Genomic DNA, 15,382 nt, shown 5'->3' with positions numbered 1-15,382 from the left:
GTGCCAGCTCTGTCATGGAGATGCTCAGAAATGGTATCGTAGGAGTCCAGAATCTGGTGCCAGTTAGACCTGACCCAAATCCAGCTCTCCACAAACCAGTGTGCAAGACCCTTGGGCCTGTCCCTTATCCGCTCTGTGCCTCAGTTTCCTAATTTCTCAAATGGAGATCACGATCCACAAGTGCTTTACACAAATCAGGGTTTCAGTTTTTTCTGTTTGGTTTTTAAATTTTATTTATTTATGTATTTTTTGAGATCGGTTCTCTGTCACCCATGCTGGAGTGCAGTGGCGCGATCTCGGCTCACTGGAAACTCTGCCTCCCATGTTCAAGAGATTCTCTCACCTCGGCCTCCCAAGGTGCTGGGATTACAGGTGTGAGCCACCACACCCGGCCTATATCCCACTTTTTTTTTTTTTTGAGATGGTGTTTCACTCTTGTCACCCAGGCTGGAGTGCAGTGGCACGATCTTGGCTCACTGCAACCTCCACCTTTTGGTTTCAAGCGATTCTCGTGCCTCAGCCTCCTGAGTAGATGGGATTACAGGCACCCGCCACCACACCCGGATAAGTTTTGTATTTTTGTAGAGATGGGGTTTCATCATGTTGGTCAGACTGGTCTTGAACTCCTGACCTCAAGCGTCCACCCGGCTTAGGCTCCCAAAGTGCTGGGATTACAGGCATGAGCCACTGTGCCCAACCTCCACTTTTAAGGTATTTTTTCATGTTATTTCAAGCACTTTGTAAAGATTATTTTAAAAGTCTACATTGAATGGATGTGCCAGAATTTATTTAGCCACTCTTGTAATTCAGGATGTATTTGTATCTGTATACATAGTCTGCAATGAGAATCTTTTGACGTAAAGTCAACCCCTCCATATCTCAGGTATTTTCCCTAGGCCACACTAAGAAATTAGGTATAACTTGCCTTCTGCTGTCTGTGCCCCAGCCAGGGCTGCCATTCTGCCTGCTGTCACTGGACTGACCATTCTCCACAGTTAACACCTGTCCCCATCCCTGGGGAGTCTGGGCATCCAGGGACCTACTGCAAGATAGCTGGGGTGTTTTGTTTTGAGATGGAGTTTTGCTCTTGTTGCTCAGGCTAAAGTGCGGTGGTGCGATCTTGGCTCACTGCAACCTTCACTTCCCAGGTTCAAGCGATTTTCCTGGCCCAGTCTCCCAAGTATCTGGGATTACAGGTGCGCACTACCATGCCTGGCTAATTTTTGTATTTTTAGTAGAGACGGGGTTTCACCATGTTGGTCAGTCTGGTCTCGAATTCCTGACCTCAGGTGATCCACACACCTTGGCCTCCCAAAGTGCTGGGATTACAGGCATGAGCCAACGCACCCGGCCCAGAGAGCTGTTTTATATGGAAGATACAGAACAGTCAACCCTAGCACGAAGAGCAAGGTGTGGAGAGGAGGAGGCAGGAGGAGGCCCACACTTGTTCTGCTGCTGATCTGGTGGGCGGCAGAAGAGGGGATATGGGTTGTAGGGGGGACGCTGCTGAAGGGAGAACCATGAGCACTTTACGTGAGGAGGGTATACCATCCCATCTCATGTTGCTCCACTGCTGGGGCGGGAGATGAGGAGTCATTGAAGGTGTCAGTGTTCTTACATCCTTAGGGCACCCTGGAGACTGATTGTTACATATTCAGGCTTTTGCAAGTTATTAGAAGACTGGTAGGGTGAAATTAACCAAGGTGTGAGTGTTTACACCACGGTGATGGGCAAATGCTACAGATCAGAGCTTCGTGTTTTTGGAGAGCTAATTTACAGGCACACCATGACCTGCATCCCATGGATACATCTCTGCACACCATCTCCCTTCTTACCAGTATAAGAGATAATATGCACACTTATGAACATGCACACATTCGCATCCCTCTTCTTGTATTTTGCTCTTCCAGAACCTCACAAGATGAAATTACTGTTTTCTTTTTCTTTTTTTTTTTTTTTGAGACACGGTCTCACTCTGTGACCCAGGCTGGAATGCGGTGGTATAATCTCGGCTCACTGCAACATCCACCTCCCGGGCTCAAGCTATTCTCCTGTCTCAGCCTCCCAAGTAGCTGGGATTACAGGCACCTGCCACCCTGCCCAGCTAATTTTTGTATTTTTAGTAGAGACAGGGTTTCACCACGTTGGCCAGGCTGGTCTCGAACTCCTGACCTCAAGTGATCCACCCACCTCGGCCTCCCAAAGTGCGAGGATTACAGGCATGAGCCACCGTGCTGGGCTGAAATTACTGTTTTCATGCTACATGAGGATACTGAGGTTGGTCAGACAGGTTAAGTGAATTGTCCAGGGTCATCTAGCTGGTGCAGGCGGGGCCTAGAATTCAGCTCACGGTCCTTGGAGGTCACGTGCTTCTTCTTTCCACAACACCCAGCGGTTTTGCTCCCTGAGAGGCCAGGTAGGGAAAGGCCATTTCCCTAAGTCCTCCTAGCAACCCCGTGTCCTGGCTGCTGGATCCCGATTTTGTCAGTTCGTCCTGAGCTTTGGTAGGTCTGAAGACACAAACACTGACGTTCTCTGCCTCTGCCTCCCATCAGGCCACCGCAGGGAACGCGCAAAGGCTGGAAGTCTCTCTGGTGGGCAAGGACACTTTGTGGTCAAAGCCTCCTGTGCGGCCTGGCAGCCTCTGTAACCTCAGTTCTGGGAAAGCCCTTTGTTCTGGGGACTTGACTGTGCAGAAAGGAGGCTGTGGGCTGCGGACCTGTCTCCTATAGCGTCCATCTCTGTGCAGAGCTTTCTCCACCAGCACCCACACGATAAAAAGGCATTTAAATACCTTAACTAGGCAATATTTTATTTAAAGCATTATGAGTGCGTACATAGGTGACTGTTTTTATCCATCTGGCATTTTGGGATGAGGATTTGGGATCTTCTGGACTCGGCGCAGCCATGACTGGTTATCACAGATCTGAGCAGAGGTCTGTCTGCTCACATACCTTCAGCTTGTCCTGACAACTTTCTCTTTGCAAATCTGGCTTCCTGATGGACTTTCAAACAGATTTTTGCCCCTGTTGCAGTGTTAAAAGGGGAGGGTGCTACATCCTGGCTGGGGCCAGCAGCCCTTATGGGTTAGGTGTTGGGCTTACCTGTGTATCATGTGACCCGCCCATTTCATCACCCAGGGTCCAGGTGGCAGAGGTCAGCTGTCTTCTCTTTACTCCCATAGGGCAGTGTTTTTCAAGCCATTTTGATGAAGACTCATACTAAGAAACACATTTTCCAGGCTGGGCGAGGTGGCTCATGCCTGTAATCCCAGCACTTTGGGAGATGGAGGTGGGTGAATCACCTGAGGTCAGGTGTTCGAAGCCAGCCTGGCCAACATGGTGAAACTCCCTCCCACCGTCTCTACTCAAAATACAAAAATTAGCTGGGCACAGCAGCTGATGCCTGTAATCCCAGCTACTCGGGAGACTGAGACAGGAGAATTGCTTAACCCAGGAAGCGGAGGCTGCAGTGAGCTGAGATCGTACCACTGCACTCCAGCCTGGGCGACAAAGCAAGACTTCATTTAAAAAAAAAAAAAAATACATCTTACACATTGATTCCAGTTTACTGAAATAGGACTGACTGGTGATGTGCTCTGATATTTGCTATCCTATCCTATCCTGTCCTAGCCTTTGTCTATTTTGGCTGCTATAACAAAATACCATGGAATGGGTGGATTATAAACAACAGGAATTTATTTCTCATGGTTCTGGAGGTGATTCGTCCAAGAACAAGGAACTGGCAAGTTCGGTGTCTGGTGAGGGTTGCTTCCTGGTTCCTAGGTGGTGTTTTCTCATTGTCTCCTCCCATGGCCGACACATGGGCAAAGCAGCTCTCTCAGGCCTCTTGTGTAAGGGTGCTAATCCCATTCATGAAGGTGCAGCATCCCTGACCTAATGACCTTCCAAGCCCTCCCTTCCTTCCGTCCTAGCTTCCTTCCGTTCTAGCCTCCCTTCCTTCCTTCCTTGCACTCTCTCTCTCTCTTTCTTTTTTTTTTTTTCTGAGATAGAGTCTCACTCTGTTGCCCAGGCTGGAGTGCAATAGTGTGATCTTGGCTCACTGCAACCTCCACCTCCCAGGTTCAAGCAATTCTCCTGCCTCAGCCTCCCAAGTAGGTGAGATTACAGATGCGTACTATGGCGTGCAGCTAATTTTTGTATTTTTAGTAGAGACGGGGTTTCACCATGTTGGCCCGGCTGGTCTTGAACTCCTGACCTCAAGTGATCTGCACACCTTGATCACCTCCCAAAGAGCTGCAATTATAGTTGGGAGCCACTATGCCCTGCCCAAATACTTCATTTCTTAATATCATCACCTTGGAATTAGGTTTTCAACATAGAATTTGGAGAGACACAAATCCTAGCACCATCCAATCTTATCCTATCCTTCCCTGCCCTGTCCTATCCCATCCCATCTTATGTCATGGTTTCAAATTGCTGGTTGCAACCCACCAGATTGATCTTATGACCCATGAGTGGTTCTGAATCCTAAGTTCCGAAAGCTATTCTTAGTGGTACATTCCCGGAAAGCTATAGTTGTTGGTAATAGGTGCTTAGTGTCTATTTGTTGCAATTGGTAGGGCTCAGCATGGTGTTATACCTTGGGAGTCAGAGTGCCCCCAGGCCATGTGGGGACAGGTAAGAAGAAAGAAATTAGGAGCTTCCAAGAATCTGGTTACCCAGAACCCTGACCCCACTGGGAGGAATACAGGATCACATTTCATGGCCTCTTGTCTTCGTGATGGCCCATGTTTGTGGGGGACCTTGAGGCTAGGTGGTCCTAGAGACCCAGTAGGCAGCGTAGCCCTGAACTTAAGGCAGCATCAGGTCAGGAGGGCTTAGAAGGCAGGAGAAAGAGATTAAATAGGTCGGGTGTGGTGGCTCATGTCTGTAATCCCAGCACTTTGAGAGGCCAAGGCGGGTGGATCACTTGAGGCCAGGAGTTCAAGACCAGCCTAGCCAACATGGCGAAACCCCATCTCTACTAAAAATACAAAAATTAGCTGGCTGTGGTGGCACACACCTGTAATCCCAGCTGCTCGGGAGGCTGAGGCAGGAGAATCTCTTGAACCCGGGAGGCAGAGGTTGCAGTGAGCCGAGATCACACCAATGCACTCCAGTCTGGGTAATAGAGTGGGACTCTGTCTCAAGAGAAAAAGAAAAAGAAAAAGAAAGCAAGATTAAATACACTAGAGAAAGGAAGGAGGGCAATCAATGTTGGAAGGGCTACTCTGCCTCCATAAGCATTTTCAAATTTCAGGCTCCAGCCTTTCACAGAACGCACTGCCCACCAGTCCTGTTTACACTGCCGGGTTCCGCTAGGAGCTTCCCCACCTCTGCAGGTGCAGGCCTCGCTGCTTCTTAAGGCCTTTCTCTGGGGTGGGGGAAAACAGCAACTATATGATTGTCTTTCATATTCACTTTTATAGACCTAGAATGTCTACAATGTCTGAGAGTGGCGTTTGCGGCATGACTTTTAAAACATGTCCTGCTGGTATTGGACCCTTTCTGTGTTTGTGAAATTGCTATTTTGTATTAACACAGTATTTGATAAACATTTATATTAAGAAGAATAATCCCTTTGCTGAATATTATTGTTTCTAGTGGAGTACAAAGAACTTAAATTAAAAAAAAAAAAAAAGAAAATCAAGATGTCTCACTCTGGCCTATTTTTTTTTTTTTTTTTTTTTTTTTTTTACCATAACACTTGCCAATTCTTTTTATAAAACTGATCTCTGTTCACTGTAGAAAATGGGATAATTAAGGCCAGGCGTGGTGGCTCACGCCTGTAATCCCAGCACTTTGGAGGTGCTGAGGAGGGGGATCACTTGGGGTCTGGAGTTCCAGCCTGGCCAACATGGTGAAACCCCGTCTCTACTAAAAATATAAAAATTAGCCGGCTCTGGTGGTGGACGCCTGTAATCCCAGCTACTCCAGAGGCTGAGGCAGGAGAATCACTTGAACCCGGGAGGTGAGGTTACAGTGAGCTGAGATTGGACCACCGTACTCCAGCCTGGGTGACAGAACGAGACTCTGTCTCAAAAAAAAAAACAAGAAAGAAAGAAAGAAAAAGAAAGACAGAAAATGGGATAATTATTGCTGATATAAATGGGGGTGGAGTAACACTAAAGAAAAAACCAAAATGGGATATTTACAAAAGACAAATAAAATGAAAACTCCTGTGTTAGCTCTCTACTACTGCATGTCAAAAATTATCCTAAAATGGTGGCTTAAAACAATATCTATGTTTTTTGTGGTTTTCACGGGACAGGAGTTAGAGTCTGGGGCTCAGCTAGAGGAGGTGGAAGTTGAGGCTGGAATCACCTGGAGGTGTGTTCGTGTACACATCTGTTGGTTGATGCTAGGGACCCAGCTGGGAAAGTTGGTCAAACACCCTGTTTTATTTTATTTATTTATTTTGACATGGACTCTTGCTCCATCGCCCAGGCTGGAGTGCAGTGGCACAATCTCAGCTCACTGCAACCTCTGCCTCCCGGGTTCAAGCAATTCTCCTGTCTCAGCCTCCCAAGTAACTGAGACTACAGGCGCATGCTGCCATGCCCAGCTATTTTTTGTATTTTAGTAGAGATGGAGTTTCACCATGTTGCCCAGGGTGGTCTCGAACTCCAGGTGCTGCAGTTTTCCGTGCATCTCATCGATTAGCTCGGCATACTTTTCAGATGTAATGATTTCACCAGGACTCAAAGGCTGTAGTGGATCAGAAGACCAGCAGCTGACCACCAAACAGTGACCATGACCTTTTTTTGGTACAAGTTTGACTTTGGGAAGTGGTTTGGAGCTTCTTCTCAGTCCGACCACTGAGCTGGCTGTTGTATGAAATCCACTTTTCGTGGCATGTCACAATCTGATCAAGAAATGGTTCATTGTTGTTTCATAGAATAAGAGAAGATGACACTTCAAAAGGATGATTCTTTTTTTTTTTTTTTTTTTTGAGACGGAGTCTCGCTCTGTCGCCCAGGCTGGAGTGCAGTGGACGGATCTCAGCTCACTGCAAGCTCTGCCTCCTGGGTTCACGCCATTCTCCTGCCTTAGCCTCCCTTGTAGCTGGGACTACAGGCGCCCGCCACCTCGCGTGGCTAGTTTGTTGTATTTTTTTTTTTAGTAGAGACGGGGTTTCACCGTGTTAGCCAGGATGGTCTCGATCTCCTGACCTCGTGATCCACCCGTCTCGGCCTCCCAAAGTGCTGGGATTACAGGCTTGAGCCACTGCACCCGGCCAAAAGGATGATTTTTAAAATATTGGTCAGCTCATGAGGCACCCACTTATCAAGCTTTTCCAACTTGCCAATTGGCTTCAACTGCCGGATGACCATAGAATGGTCGACATTCAGTTCTTCCACAACTTCTCGTGTGGCTGTCAGAGGATCGAATTCAGTGGTTGCTCTCAATTGGTGGTTATCAACTTCCAGTGGCTACCCACTACGCTCCTCATCTCCAAGGCTCTCGTCTCCTTTGCAAAACTTCTTGAATCACTGCGCTGTACATTGATTAGCAGTTCCTGGGCCAAATGCGTTGATGTTGTGAGTTGGCTCCCCTGCTTTAGGACCCATTTTGAACTCGAATAAGAAAGTCGCTTGAATTTGCTTTTTGTCTGGCGTCATTTCCATAGTCTAAAATAAATAAGTAATAAGTCATTAGCAAAAAAAAAAAAAAAAAGGCAAGAAATGCCCATTAAAATGATGAATAACATAACCACATTTATTTAAGAGGGTATTCCAGTATCAAACAGCAAATTCCAAGAATGCAAAAACTGTCATTACTTTTGTACTCACCTTACAGTAATTTGTGTGATTTATTTTTTTCTTTGTTAGCCTTGCTTGATAGTTACCAATTTTGTTGATCTTTATGAAGAAACAGCTATTATCCTATTGAGTTCTTCTGTTGATTTTCTGTTTTCAGTGCCATTGACTTGTCATCTTGTTTTTATTTCTTTTGAGTGAATTTTGTTTTTATTGTTCTTTTTTCCTTTTTTTTTTGAGACGGAGTCTTACTCTGTCACCCAGGCGACCTCGCTCTGTTGCACAAGGTCAGGAGATCGAGACCATCCTGGCTAACACGGTGAAACCCCGTCGCTACTAAAAACACAAAACATTAGCCGGGCTTGGTGGCAGGTGCCTGTAGTCCCAGTTACTCTGGAGGCTGAGGCAGGAGAATGGCATGAACCCGAGAGGTGGAGCTTGCAGTGAGCCGAGATCATGCCACTGCACTCCCTCCAGCCTGGGTGATGGAGTGAGACTCTGGGTCAAAAAAAAAAAAAACAAAAAAAACAAAAAAAACAAAAAACAAAAACCCAAAAAAACCCAGTGAGGCATAGTAGGAAGAAAGAGGCGGGTGGATCATGAGGTCAGGAGTTGAAGACCAGCCTGGCCAACATGGTGAAACCCCTTCTCTACTAAAAATACAAAAATTAGCCAGACCTAGTGGTGAGCACCTGTAGTCCCAGCTACTCAGGAGGCTGAGCCAGGAAAATAGCTTGAACCCGGGAGATGGAAATTGCAGTGAGTTGAGATCGCGCCACTGCACTCCAGCATGGGTGACAGAGCAAGACTCCGTCTCAAGAAAAAAAAAAATTAGCTGGGCATGGTGGTGCTTGTCTGTAATCTCAGCTATTTGGGAGGCTGAGGCAGGAGAACTGCTAGAACCAGGCCCTGGGAGGCAGAGGTTGCAGTGAGCCGAGATCATGCTACTGCACTCCAGCATGGACTACAGAGCGAGACTCTGTCTGAAAAAAAAGAAAAAGAAAATAAATAAATAAATAAATAAATAAATAAATAAATAAATATATATTTTTTGAAGTATTATCCAATGAGAGCAAGTGTTCCGGAAGACCTCATTTAAATACAGAATCTGAATGGGGGTCCATGTCACACCTGCCATTTTTTCATCTTTGCAGCTGGGCTTTTCTCCTCTTCTCTGCTGGACTGTGCTGTTTCCCACAAGGTGTTCAGAGATTCTGCCCTGAATCCTACAACCAGGAGATGAGAAGCACAGAGTGACACCAGCAGGAGAACATAAAGATGCGCTGACAGTTGTCCTCCTCCTGCAGAGTCCAGAGCAGTGCACTCCTACTGCTGGCCCCCAGCAGCCAGCATGTCTGATGATAGTCTGGGAGTGCTGCAGTCAGGGTCCCCACAATGGGCACTCAGCCTGTGCCCTTGCACTCTGCATGACCGTGGTCATTGTCACCTCAGAGCCCTGGGGTACAGAGCAATGCATCCTACCAGAGCTGCATGTGGGGAAGTACCACGTGAGTCCTGGGAAAGAGCTGAGGCCCTGCAGGGGGAGGTGGCCAGGACTGAGACCTGATGCTTGTGTGTAGAATCGTCTGTGGGTGTGAGTGGCACTGTGAGGTCAGTGCCCGGGTTCTGCTGCTCCCCCTCCTCAAAGATCAGGGTCCGAGCAGGGGCTGGCGTGTGTGTGGCACCTGGAACTGCAGGGCCACCACCCATGTGGGAGGCCATCATGGGGACCTGATGTCGTCTGCAGACCCCACCCGTCCATCAGCCCCAATTCCTGGCCAGCTTCTGCCAAGGTGAGAGGGTGGAATTTGGAAGGTGGGTGTAAGCTGAAGCCTGTCCCCCAGTGGCTGACATACAGTGGTGACACTCTCTGTGTGGGGGAAAGAAAGAGAGATCAGACTGTTATTCTGTCTATGTAGAAAGACGAAGACACAAGAAAGTCCATTTTCATCTGTACTAAGAAAAATTCTTCTGCCTTAAGATGCGTTAATCTGTAACCCCAGCCCCAGCCCTGTGCTCACAGAAGCAGGTGCTGTATTGGCTCAAGGTTGAATGGATTTAGGGCTGTGCAGGACGTGCCTTAGTGAAAATGTGTTTGCAGGCAGTATGCTTGGTAAAAGTCATCGCCATTCTCCAGTCTCGAGTACCCAGGGACACAGTGCACTGCGGAACGCCTCAGGGACCTCTGCCCAAGAAAGCCTGGGTGTTGTCCAAGGTTTCTCCCCACTGAGGCAGCCTGAGATATGGCCTCGTGGGAAGGGAAAGACCTGACCGTCCCCCAGCCGGACGCCCGTAAAGGGTCTGTGCTGAGGAGGATTAGTGGAAGAGGAAGGCCTTTTTGCAGTTGATATAAGAGGAAGGCATCTGTCTCCTGCTCATCCCTGGGAATGGAATGTCTCGGGGTAAAACCTGACCATACATTCTATTTACTGAGATAGGAGAAAACCGCCTTATGGCTGGAGGCAAGACATGCTGGCGGCAATATTGCTCTTTACTGCACGGAGATGTTGGTGTAAAGTCAAACAACAATCGGGCCGACGTGCACATCGAGGCACAGCACCTTTCCTTACACTTATTGATGGCACACAGTCCTTTGCTCACATGTTTTCCTGCTGACCCTCTCCCCACCACTACCCTGTAGTCCTGCCACATCCCCCTTGCCAAGATAGTAGAGATAGTGATCAATAAACACTGAGTGAACTGCAGAGACCGGTGCCGGAGGACGGTGTGGGTCCTCCGAATGCTGAGCGCAGGTACCCTGGGCCCACTTTTCTTCTTCTAGACTTTGTCACTGTGTCTGATTTCTTTTCTCCGTCTCTCATCTCCACCTTTCAAGAAATACCCACAGGTGTGGAGGGGGAGGCCTCCTTCACTCTGATACCACCCCTGCCCTCACCTAGCTCTCTCATACCTGGGATACTAAGGGGTCTCCCCCAGGATTGCATGCTCACTGCCAATCAGAGGTGAACACGTCGATGCCTCCTGGATATGGGGCTACTGGTGGTCAAGGCCTGGCAGGATGTGGAGGGTCTTCTCAGAGGGGCCATGGGGCCAGGGAATGGGATGGGGCGCTAACTCCACCCTGCACAGGAACCTCAGTCCCCAGCCAAGCCGGCCGAAGTATTCCAGGTGCTGCCCATCCCGCATGCACACTGCCAGGCTCCAGGTGGCTTGGCAGAGAGGGATGGCCTGGTGGGCAGCTGAGAATCCAGAATGAAGGGGGCGTGCACTGCCATTTGCAGTCTGGCAGGCAGGAGCAGGGAGGCTGTTGAATGGTGAGTGAGGGGGATGGGGAAGGGCAGGCAGCCCAGTTGGTCTGATTTACCAGTGAATGAGCTGTGGGCGGAGCCACTTCTGGCTGAGGGCTGGGCTTGGGACAGTCTGTTTGGACCCCCTGGGCTCCAGGCTGCCAGCTGCCTGGCCAGGGTCTGAATGTCCTACTGTGACCTGTTTCCTCACCTGGCCCAGAGGACAGATAGGGAAGGCTTGCTTTGAGGATTAGGCAGGGTAATCCCAGTCAGCCCTCATTAGCTTGTCTATCCTCCAGGTCTTTTTGATTTCTCTTTTCTCTTCTTTGTTATGAAACTCTGGAGAACTGTCCTCCAGCCTGTCTTCAGCTGGGCAGGTGGAAAGGCTGGACCTTGCCCTTGGCTTCAGGGCCCCTTCTGGGTGCCCCCTCCTCCTGGGTTTTTAAAAGCATATACTTAGCAACATACCCTGTACCTGAGAGAGCTGCAGAGAACCTCCTGCATGTCCAAACCAGAACACTTTATTCCCTGACCCCAGGCCCTCATCGCACCCCAAAGCCCAAATACTTTCAGGTGGCCAACTTCACACAAGAGTCTGAACTCAATGCTTGTTTTCTGGGGTCTACACAGGCCCGTATGATGGGGCTACCTCCATTCTACCCCTGTGCCTCCCCAATCCATTAGGGGCCTCAACTCCAGTGACCCCTAACTGGGAGCAACGTTCCCCAGGCAGGGAATGCAGCCCTCCCCAGGATGCTGGCCTGGCCATGTCCCAGTGGACATCAGTCCTGGAGCCAGAGATCCAAGGCAGGGAGTATCACCCCCCATTTCACCAGGTGTGGTAACCCTTCTGGGTTCCTAACCTTCAAGATGGGATTTTTACACTGTGCCACAGTGGGGGAAACCGAGGCAGGGCCGGGTGAGCGGTAAAGAAAGAAAACCTCTGTGGGAAACGCATCCCTGCCCAGCACAGCCACTCCAGGATAGTACCCTTGGGATGTACCGAGCTGTTCTGGCACGCATGGCACTGTGGTGGAGGTCAGCAGCTTGTGGAGTTGGGGGTGGGGGTGCTGGCAGGAACAGGTAATTTTGGGACCCACCATGGGGAGGAAGGGGATGCCCTTTCCCCCACACCTTGCTCACAGCAGCAATTTTCTTCTCTGATGTGTGGGCACCAATGCCTGCGTGGGTGTGGGTGCTGCCTTTCTCCCTTTTGTTGATGAAGAACCTTCCTGCAGCCGTTGGGTGGGTATGGGCACCACGTGTGCCGCAGCAGTGGGTGGTGCCCTGTGGAGGCTTGGCTACTATATGTCTCACTGCCACCTCCCCCAGGGGAAGCAGACCCTGTACCCTAGTGCCCCTCATACCCAGTGCCTCACATTCTTCACTTGGCATCTCCCTGCCTGATTCTCCCAACTCAGCCCCTGCCAGGTTTCTCCAGGCCCTGTGGGCCCTGGGATGGGATCAAAGGAGGCAGCAACTGTGCTGTCTGCCTCTGCCTGAAGTCACAGATCCCTGGCCCCTACTGGCATCTGGTGGGCAGGGTAGGTGGGGAGGTCAGGGGTCAGCTTTTCCACTCCCTAGCCTGCACTGGCTAAGTCACCAGGTGTAACTGGCCTGGAGGCTGATCTGTGTCCTCCACAGTCCCTTGATGCATTATATTGAAGCCAATCCTTGTGTGAATGACTTGACCTGTTGTTACCGCCCAGATCAAACCAGAACCGGAAGGCTGTAGCATTTGGGCCCAGAGTCTGGTTCTGAGGCTGCCATGACCACCTTGTTCTCTTCCTTCTGGGATCCCCAGGAAGCTCCCAGGACCGAATGATCCCCACAAAACACAGTGACCAGGATGGGAGGGCTGGAGGTCAACTGCCCCTCACCCCTACCACCACTACCAAGAGGCCCCATGGAGGTTGCCCTGAGCTGTGGGTCCCTGTGGGATGCAGGTTCCCACGGATACTTCAGGGGGTGAGCATGAGTCCTCCTGGCTGACAGGAGACTGGTGGGCACTGGGTTAGTGGGGCCTGTGTAGGTGGGTTGGACAGCACTGGGTCTATCCAGGGAGCCAGGGACTGGTGTGGCCAAAGTGGGCAGCAATATGTTGCCAGAACAAAACTACAGTGCCACCAGCCCAGCTGGTAGGGAGAAGGAGGCCTGCCTAGCAGGACCATCCACCCCTGTCCTGGCCCCAAGCCCAGACTGCCTGCCTGTACTGGACATTGCCTGGTCCAGGAGGCCTGGGCATGATGGTCAGGTGGTGTGTCCCTGGGTTCCAGGCCTTGGTGGTCCCTTGGGAGCTGAGCATCCTCTGGGCAGGAGGAGGGCCTATGGTCCACTGTTTGCATTTGTCCCTGGGGGGTGTGCCCCACCCCAGCTTCTCAGCCCGTACGGGGACGTGGCCAGGGCTCCTCACCTGCTCTGTGGCTCCAGCTCTGAGCAGCTCACTAGGTGACTCTGACAGCTTCCTCCCCAAAGCTTGGGTCCTCGTCTGTGGGAATGGGGTGTCCCAGGCCCCCTGCAGGCAGGAACCCAACCCCAGCTCCTCTGGTGGGCCCTCCTGGGCTTTCTTACCTACTGGCTTGTGAGACCCGGTTGGCCAAACTTGGTGTCCTATTTTTATTTTGGCCTTTTTCTTAGTGTGTGTTTTCTGTAACTACTGCTGTGTAGATCTTCTATGTGAGTTTTCGGTAGAGAATCTTGCCCACCCAGAGGGCCCCCACCCCAGAGAGCCTCCACTTCAGCCCCCTGGGGCTGGTCCTGCCTGTGCTCCTCTTGGTGTGAATGTTGAGTGTGATGGATCCACACGGCTGCTTGACCCTGCATCTCCTTCCTTCTTCTTGCTGAGGCCGGTTCTGTCTCTCTTTCTCCATCTGAACTGCACTTGAAGCCAAGATGAAGGATGAGAAGTGGTTGCTACGAAGGACCCTCTTGCAGTGGATCTGCTGTGAGGAGGCTGTGCTGGCCAAGTCTGTCCTTTCCTTCTCTAAGCTCATTCCAGAGGTCGGCCAGGGGCAGCCCGTACCTGCCTCCTCTTGTGGCCTGTGAATCAAGAATGGATTTTACAGTTCCAAATGGTTGAAGAAATAAAAAATAACACTTCATGTCACTGAGAAGTGTCCATGTCCGTAAGTAAAGTTTGATGGGGGTGCAGTCATGCCCATCTCTTCACAGGCCACCTGCAGAAGGCTGCTGTCGGGCAGTCATGGCAGAGTTGCATCCTTGAGGCAAAGATCAGTTGGCAAAGCTGAAAATACTGACTCCTGGCTCTTTAGGGAAACAGTTTCCAGTCCCTGGTTTAAGGGCTGCGTGGCAGAACCCCAGGATCTTGGTCAGCTTGTTCCTCACTCAGGGCCTGCTGTGGCCTTCGCTAGTATGTCTGCAAAGTCTGCGTGCTATGGTGCCTCTCATGGGGGCGTTGAGCTCTGTCGTGCTAGATTTCAGGGTGTCTGCCTCATGGTCACCTGTCTCACCAACAGAGACCCTGCGGCCAGATTCAAACTAGCAGGAGCAGTTGGTCTTTGGTAGCAGGGATACCTTTGAGCTGAGCTGCCACCCACCCTGAGGTGGTCCCATGACACCCACTGTCTCGGTTAAGGTTGGGGCAGGGCAGGTGTCCTGGTGCCCTGCAACGTGGATCGTAATAGCCAGTGGGGAGAGGGGGTTGTTATTACGCCCCATATCGTGGGGAGTGCCTCACCCCCTGCGATGTGGATCGTAATAGCCAATTACTCCCCCCTGCAATGTGTGTCCATTATTAGCATCTCTTTTGTTCAGGATATTAGGAACAATTTCACAGGTTGTGTGTACACAGCCTGCGACAGGAGAACAAATACCATCCTCTGCATCTCCGGATATTAGCAACCATACCACACAACAGGTGTACACTTTTTGGGAGATTTGGGGTAATGTCCTCCTTTGTTTCCCTGAATATTCAGAGACATATCGCAGGGCAGCTGTACATCCACTACTCTCTTGGCAGGAACATCGTACTTTACCTACTGGAAATAAAGAGCAATATCACAGACTGGGTGTCAAGCCACTGTCATACTGGAAGTAATATCATGCTCTCCCCCACAAGTTATGAGGAACAATATCACAGGGGGTGTGTACCTTCTCCGGTAGTGGGAGTAGTATCATCATCTCTTCCTTTGGATGACAGGAACAATATCACAGGGTGGGTGTTAACCCCGTGTGTTTTTGGAAGCAATGTCATTCTCTCTTCTTCTAGGTTTTACGATTCATATCACAGGCGGGGTGCACACCCCTTGTTATATTGGATGGAATCTCATCCTCCTTCAACCTGTATCTTTAGAACAATATCTCTTGGGGCTGTCCATCCCTTCAATATTGGTAGTAATACCATCTTCTCCTT

The 15,382-nt window shown here is 50.1% G+C and overlaps 1 protein-coding gene across 1 annotated transcript in view; it reads left to right on the top strand.

The window, feature by feature from the left end:
• Positions 1-9,088, top strand: part of MMD2 (monocyte to macrophage differentiation associated 2) — a 74,691-nt gene extending 65,603 nt beyond the window's left edge. The window contains exon 7 of the mRNA XM_009202547.4: positions 8,917-9,088. Coding sequence (XP_009200811.1) covers positions 8,917-8,985 — 69 coding nt within the window. The 3' untranslated portion in view covers positions 8,986-9,088. The remainder of the gene's footprint in view (positions 1-8,916) is intronic.
• The last annotated feature ends 6,294 nt before the right edge of the window (positions 9,089-15,382 follow it).

Source organism: Papio anubis, chromosome 4 (assembly GCF_008728515.1).
Source record: "Papio anubis isolate 15944 chromosome 4, Panubis1.0, whole genome shotgun sequence".
Taxonomy (NCBI): Eukaryota; Metazoa; Chordata; class Mammalia; order Primates; family Cercopithecidae; genus Papio; species Papio anubis.
Note: the sequence above shows the minus strand (reverse complement) of the source record. Positions and strands in the feature narration are given on the sequence as shown.